Source organism: Panthera tigris, chromosome F2, assembly GCF_018350195.1.
Source record: "Panthera tigris isolate Pti1 chromosome F2, P.tigris_Pti1_mat1.1, whole genome shotgun sequence".
In the NCBI taxonomy this organism is placed as follows: Eukaryota; Metazoa; Chordata; class Mammalia; order Carnivora; family Felidae; genus Panthera; species Panthera tigris.
The window spans coordinates 23,103,242-23,110,614 of record NC_056676.1 but is presented as its reverse complement, the minus strand read 5'-3'; the positions used below and the strand labels follow the sequence as shown (position 1 = coordinate 23,110,614).

At 40.4% G+C, this 7,373-nt stretch overlaps 1 protein-coding gene across 2 annotated transcripts; it reads left to right on the top strand.

Annotated features, from left to right (window-relative positions):
- The first annotated feature begins 159 nt into the window (after positions 1–159).
- On the top strand, positions 160–3,342 carry RPL7 (ribosomal protein L7). Of its 2 annotated transcripts, none has more exons than XM_007080365.3 (7): positions 160–261; positions 1,016–1,124; positions 1,424–1,590; positions 2,113–2,250; positions 2,373–2,482; positions 2,754–2,963; positions 3,281–3,342. In XM_007080365.3, exons 1-6 carry the CDS (start codon positions 248–250, stop codon positions 2,960–2,962), a joined length of 747 nt encoding a protein of 248 aa, XP_007080427.2. In that variant the 5' UTR covers positions 160–247; the 3' UTR covers position 2,963; positions 3,281–3,342. The 2 variants fall into 2 exon arrangements, with proteins under 2 accessions (XP_007080427.2, XP_042829082.1); XM_042973148.1 differs by lacking the exon at positions 160–261 and adding an exon at positions 485–630.
- The last annotated feature ends 4,031 nt before the right edge of the window (positions 3,343–7,373 follow it).

Genomic DNA, 7,373 nt, shown 5'->3' with positions numbered 1-7,373 from the left:
CTGTGCTCTTGTCATATTGATTAAAGAGTCTAGTGGGTGCATGTATTTCCCATACAAATTTTACCCGAAAGTCGATCGTAAGGGGCTGAATCAGGCAGTTCTCAATTTTGCGTCTGCAAGACGAGTTCTCAGTTCCGAGTTCTTTTCTGGCTTATCCTGGGACACCTCTGAGTTGTGGGGCTTCGCTCTTGTCGTCTTTAAGTGGACAGCGCGCATGCGCTAACTTCCTCTTTTTCCGGCTGGAACCATGGAGGGTGCAGAGTAAGTAGCTCCTCGTCCACTCGAGAATCCTTCTCCATCCACGAATCCAGCGTCTTTTTGTCTCGTTTTCCCTCGGTCTGGCTGTAGCCTGTACCTTTGCCCATTTGTCTGTGTGTTTGTGACGCCCTGTGACGCTGGTGGAGGCGCCGGGCAAAGATAGGATGCAGATGGCCTTGGGTCAGAGGTTTTGGAGATACTGGGAACGCGGTGTGAAAACCTAACTATGTACGGGACCGGCGAGTTTTCCAATTCCCTTTCAAGGGAGGTGCAGAACCTTTGAATTGCGGTCATCTTAGCTCGTATTTGGCCCAGTCGTCCCCGTCGTGAGGCCTTTGCTTTTAGCATGTGGAACTTCAGACCTGAACCAAGGTGGTAGCTGGGAGGTTTTTGTTTGCTTGTTTGTTAATTTTCTTGAGAACTCCAGGAACCCCCTTCTTGCAGTAGTTTCTCAGTCTGTGTTAACTTTGTTGTGGATATTTTAGTTGTCGGAGGTCAGGACAGATGTGAATTTATTGTATTTTCTGTGAATTCTGTGTATTTAAGTGAAGTGGTCTGTGTTAAAGGCGAAGATTATCGGTATAAAAACTCTCTAAACTCTATTTTTCACCATAACCTGCTAGAGAGCAGCTGAAGATAGAAATGTTTAGAGCCAGTGACGGTAGTGCTGCTAAATGGCAAAGTCTGTGCAATACAAGAGTAATGTGGTATTGTGTGCTGTTTGAACTATTAATAAAGTTCTGTTTGCTAACGCCAGAGAGAAGAAAAAGAAGGTTCCTGCTGTGCCAGAAACTCTCAAGAAAAAGCGAAGGAATTTCGCAGAGTTGAAGATCAAGCGTCTGAGAAAGAAATTTGCCCAAAAAATGGTAGGTAAACTTTTTTAAGGCACTTAACCTGTAAAGAGAGGCCTTGTGTTTGGGTTGAAAATGGGTGAGTGTTCTTTCTCAGCAAGGCTTGTGGACTTCACCTACTGTACCAGTGAGCTGGATCATCGGCTTTTTAAAAGTGTTTTTAATTGGAGGTAGTGTCTGCATGTTGAAATGTTAACGCATGCTCTGACAAGGAAAAAGTTTCAAGGGGAAATTACTCTTTCTTTTGAAGAACGGGTGGTGGTGACTGTATTTGGGAGCTAAGAATCAGATGAATAACTGGTATTGGTTTTCAGCTTCGAAAGGCAAGGAGGAAGCTTATTTATGAAAAAGCTAAGCATTACCACAAGGAATACAGGCAGATGTACAGAACTGAGATTCGAATGGCTAGAATGGCAAGAAAAGCTGGCAACTTCTACGTACCTGCAGAACCCAAATTGGCATTTGTCATCAGGATCCGAGGGTAAGTTCAGTTTTAACCGCATTCTGGTTTTGAAGGGAAAGTTACACAGTCAGCAAAACTTCCCGTTAACTTCTTGGGGGCGTTGGTTCTGGAACATTGGAATAGAGATATTTTGGTCATAGCTAGAACGGGTGGTGGGGGGGTGGTGGGTGGGTAGTATTTTAATGGTTTAGTTGCAAGTGCTGTGTCCAAAGCTCTCTGAGCATGTGAGTTTTAGTTGTTCAGTGTCCTGGATATTATTTTCAAAAAAAGCTAACAAAGACAAATACAAAGGTAGGATGGGGTAAAAGGGCCTGGGGAAGTTTGAAGTGTCAAAGGTATGTATCAAAGATCACTTATTTGTGAAAGAGGCAGGTTGGGACACGGGCTAGAATAAGCTAAGAAATGCCAGTGGTCTTCGTAACAATTCCTGTTTATTTAGGTGGGACTTGAGTTGTGCCGAATCATAATGGTTACTTTCTTATCCTCTATTAATAATTGGGTTAAAGCTCAGTGCATTTTGTCCTTTTTTTTCCACTGCAGTATCAATGGTGTGAGCCCAAAGGTTCGAAAGGTGTTGCAGCTTCTTCGCCTTCGCCAGATCTTCAACGGCACCTTTGTTAAGCTCAACAAGGCTTCAGTTAACATGCTAAGGATTGTGGAACCATATATCGCATGGGGGTAAGTCTTTTCCTTTGAGTTCTTTTTGGCAAATTGGCTCTGTTGACGAGGTGCATTTGAGGTGTTCTGATGGTGATAACCTTATTATATTTGGTCATTTGTGTCTGTTTTTCATATATTAGGTACCCAAACCTGAAGTCAGTGAATGAATTGATCTACAAGCGTGGTTATGGCAAAATCAACAAGAAGCGAATTGCCCTGACAGATAACACATTGATCGCTCGATCTCTTGGTAGGTTCTACCTATTTGGGGAAAGGTTTGATAATTAGACAAAGTTGATTTTTCTATCAACAAATCTTCCCATGTTCTCTACAATGCAGAAGTTTACGGAAGATGTAAGTTAAGATTTCGTTGGCTTGAGTATTTGTAAATATAGCCGTGTATTTCCTTCTTTGTTGCTTTATTCCTAATTTACTTTAAACTATCATAGCCTCTGATTGTCCTTGCTGGATATCTTAATCTGTAAAAACAGCTAACAATTTTTAATGATCTTAATGTTCAGGTAAATATGGCATCATCTGCATGGAGGATCTGATTCATGAGATCTACACTGTTGGAAAACGTTTCAAAGAAGCAAACAACTTTTTATGGCCCTTCAAGTTATCTTCTCCACGAGGGGGAATGAAGAAGAAGACCACCCATTTTGTAGAAGGTGGAGATGCTGGCAACAGGGAAGACCAGATCAATAGGCTTATTAGAAGAATGAACTAAGGTGAGTAGCTTCATCTCGATAGAAGTTTACTTAGTAATGAGGGTAAAAGTGGTGTTAGTCTCCTACTTTTTCTGTTAAATATTGATAAGGGTTTGGTTGGGTTCTAAGCAATATTGTTTAAGGGGGAAAAGCCAACCATGTTATCTGTACGGTTGGTTTGATTGTTCCTTCCTTTTGAGGGCATTTATGGAGGAAAGAAAAGGCCCAGGGTTTTATCCTACTTAATGGAAATTGAAGTACTTATAATTTCCTCATTTATGTTAATTCTAATCTATCAAGGTGGTTTCTTTAATGAGTTTTTTTCCCCTCCCTTTCAGGTATCCACCATGATTATTTTTGTAATCTGGTCAGTTAATAAACGACTACTTTCAAATTAAAATGTGTTGTTGTGACTTTTTGCTAGACTCTGCTGTCCTCTAACTATTGGGACAAATCTTGATGTGTGATAAGAGTAAGCCATCTTTTTCTTAAACTTTTAAAATTTTTATTTATTTTGAGAGAGAATCCCAAGCAGGCTCCAGGGATCGAATGAACTGTGCCAAGTTTTGCCTTTGTGTACAAAACTGGGGTCTGGTTTGTATTTTGGTGGAAAACATTCCTTGGGTTTATTAAAAACTCTTGTGGAAAAAAAAAATCTTTTCACTTTTTTTTTTTTTTTTTAATTTTTCACTTTTCAATTGTGCCACTGAGTTAGCTAAGATGGGTCTGTTCTGAGAAAGCCTGTTTCATAGACTTATGTGCATGATTTATAGATAAGGTAATAAAAATTGAATTATACTGTTGATGAAATTCCATCTGCTGAGACTTAGTTTTTCTATAAAGTACTGTGTGAACATGTTTTCCTTTTGCATTCCTTTTTTGTTTTTTGCTGTGTATCTTCACCTATCCAGGTGAGTTTCTGAGAATACCATTATATATGTTAGAAAAGGAAAAATGAAATTGCTGCCCATGGATGCCACTTATTTTGGAGCACCCTCAGAACGCCTAATGAAACTAGTGAGCAAAAGCTTGAAATAGAAAAGATTAGGTATTTTATAAGTAACATTTTTATATATTGTATATATCTCAGATTAGTGAACTGCAGGTTTTCGGTATAGAACATGTGAAGTAAGTACATCTAATAAAAGAAGTTTTTGCAGTCTTCATTGTGCCAGTGGTGTGATGAACAGGTGCCCTGTTCATTCCTTTGACACTTGCACTAGGATCATTACTTATTAGTATTTATATTTAGTAATTCAAATTCTCTAGACTTGGAAGCAGTCTCTCTGAATTAGTGAGTTTATGGTCAGTGAATTCAGAAAAATTGAGAAGATTCTTTAGTTTATAAAATCAGTGTTACATGTTTGAGTGTGGCAGGGTTTTGCAAGAAATAAGGTATCTTGGTAAACACTATGAATAGTCTGGTACATTTGTTAATAGCCCACGAATGGTGGACACATCACGCAAAGTAGCGAAGCTTTTGAAGCTGGTGAGGAATAGGAACATGTAGGATAAAAAAACTGACAAAGTACATTAGCTGTATGTGTGTTCTCTGCAGGCACTTTTCTGTTTTCCGTCTGGGAAATCCAGTTCTCCATATAAATTACTTTCAAAGTGGGGCCAGAGGCTGAGTAGGGAGGAGTTGGCAGACGTCTAATACCACCATAGAAAACTCTCAAACACTTGCTTCAGAAAAGGGGTATGAAAATATTTTGTGAACTGTTAAACCTTCTTGAAATGCAGCTGGAAAAGCTAACTTAGAAAAGCTACCTCCTAAAATGTCACCTAAAAGGGACTGTCCACTAGAAGGCTAACCAAACTTTGAAAGTCTGGGTCCTGCCCAGCAGGTTGTCCTATAGAAATTCACCCCACAAATGTAAATTTGCATTTCTACCCTTTAACATTCCAGCTTCATAAAATCTTCTGCTAATTACCCCAGTCTCTTCAAGTCACAGAGTTTAGTTGTGCTCACTGGTTTTTTAGCAAGTGTTCCCTCAAGTTACTTACCTTTGAAAGTTCCTTTGTGGTTGGCTGGATTGAGTGCTGGCTCTGAAGCCAAACTGGTTAATACCCAGCCTTCACTTAATCATTTGGGCCAATAAATCTGTTTCTTAGCAAAATAGGGGAAATTGTGCATAATACCATAGGATTTTAATGATGTCAGTTCATGTAAAATGCTTACAGCAGTTCCTGGCTAAAAGTACTAAGTAAATACTATGCAACATGAGCACCTCGCAGGGGCATACAAATGGAGATGGCCTCTACTTTCCTGTGTGTCAGTCTAATGGGCAAGGTAGACAACGCAAGTAATGTGAGATAAGTGCTATAGGGATGTCTAGATGTATCTGCTTTTTGGGGTGTTGGGACAACCTGCGGGGGAAATTGACAACATTCTACCCCCACTGTTTCCATTACAGATTTGGTATCAAACCAGCCAAAACATTGCTTTCATACAGGTGCCTCCCTTCTCTAGGGTAATAAAACATGTAAGGCCAGCCTTTTTGTCCCTCCTAACCAGTACCTGACAGAGTAGGTACTAAGTTTTTGTTTACTGTTGGTGCTGTAACAAATCACAAACTTTGACTTAAAACTCAGATTTATTGTCTTTAACAATTTCAGGGGTAAGAAATCTAGATTTGGTTTCACTGGGCTAAATCAGGGTGTCACTAGGCCTGCCTACCATAGCTCTGAAGGCTAGGAGAGAATCATTTTCTTTATTCCATTTTCTAGCAACCACTTGGCATTTCTTGGCTTATAGGCAGGCCATGCTTCAGTCTTCAAAGTGTAATCAATCTCTCCTTCCATTCTTCCATCATCACTGGCTCTGATCCTCTGCCTCCTCCCTCTTATAAGAACCCTTGTGATCAAATTGTGCCACCCAGATAATCCAGGATAATCTCTCCATCTCAAATTCCTTAATTTAAGTACATCGGCAAAGTCTCTACATTAAGCAGCGTGTTCGCAGGTTCCAGAAATCCTGGCAGGGAAGTGTTTTGGGAGGGCTATGTGATCTTTATAGCAGGTAGCTATATTTTTTCTTGTTCCTCAAAAATGACAAGCTTCTAATGTAGGGTGTTGGCTCTTGTAATCTTCTGTCTGGAACACTCAGCCCTCAGGTCTTTGTACATTGCTTCTTTTTCGTTCTGGAAAAGGGTTTTTTCTCTGACACATCTCCATATAACCCTGTATTTTTCATAGTACTTTTTATTACCTGCAATACTTTTTCCATTTATTCTTGTTGCTTTTCACAGCCACTCAAAGTTTTGAGAATATGTACCAAAACCACTGTAAGGTTTGAACGTTTGCCGTCTGTTCTAGCACTTAGAATAGGCCTGTTGTATTGCAGGCCTTTTGCTTTTTTTGATTGAGTGACTCAAGCCTCTTAAGAGTAATAGCAATTTTGGGGCGCTTGGGTGGCTCAGTCCATTAAGTGTCAGACTTCAGCTTAGGTCATGATCTCGCGGTTCGTGAGTTCAAGCCCTGCATCAGCTCTGCTGACACCTCAGAGCCTGGAGCCTGCTTTCCATTCTGTGTTTCTCTCTCTCTCTCTCTCTCTCTCTCTCTCTCTCTCTCCTCTCTCTCCTCTCTCTCCTCTCTCTCCTCTCTCTCCTCTCTCACTCTCTGCCCTTCCCCAGCTTGCACTCTCTCTCTCAAAAATAAGTAAACACTAAAAGTAAATGAATAAACCAAAAAGTAATAGCAATTTAAAATTGGATTTTCCAGTTGCTGGCATGTTATTCTTGATGAATGCTGAGAGGAGTGGTGCCTGCATTGTGGGTTCATGGGTATATGTATTACTGTAAAGGACTCAAAAAGTGAGTTATTGTGTAGGGATAATAGTTTGTGAAAATAGAACAGCATGTTAGGGGAATATAGGAGATGGTTCATGCTGTGCAGATTGGGAAATTTCACAAAGGAGGTAGAATTTGGACACCTGGTGATAGAAGAGCAGGCAGGAGCCAACAGTTGGGAGACAATGCAGTGGCAGATGTGATAGCAAAACTCAAGAGCAGACCATTTAATAACAGTTGATCATGTATTGACTGCTAGTATACACTTAATCCACATAATCCTCCCTCAATTGTCTCCATTTTGCAATCACAAAACCGATTAATTGGGGGATGGGTCCCAGGCCTTGCCCTTTAAATTCTCCACGTGAGTTTTAATGTGCAGCCTATTCCATTAGGTAAGTATACCACTGTCCCCATTTTTAAGATGAGGGGTTAACTTTCCCTCCGCCAGGATCACCCAAATAAGTGGTGTGGCTAGTATTAGGTTCCAGGTCTAATTTGAGTTTTCTTAACCAGAGGAGCCAAGGAAGGTGAGTAGGGAGCTTGATGAAAACAGAAAAGTGTGTTTGGGAACACCTTCAGTTTTGTCGAACCTGAAACCGTGTATTTTACTAGGGCTAAACTTGCAGCCCTATTTGGG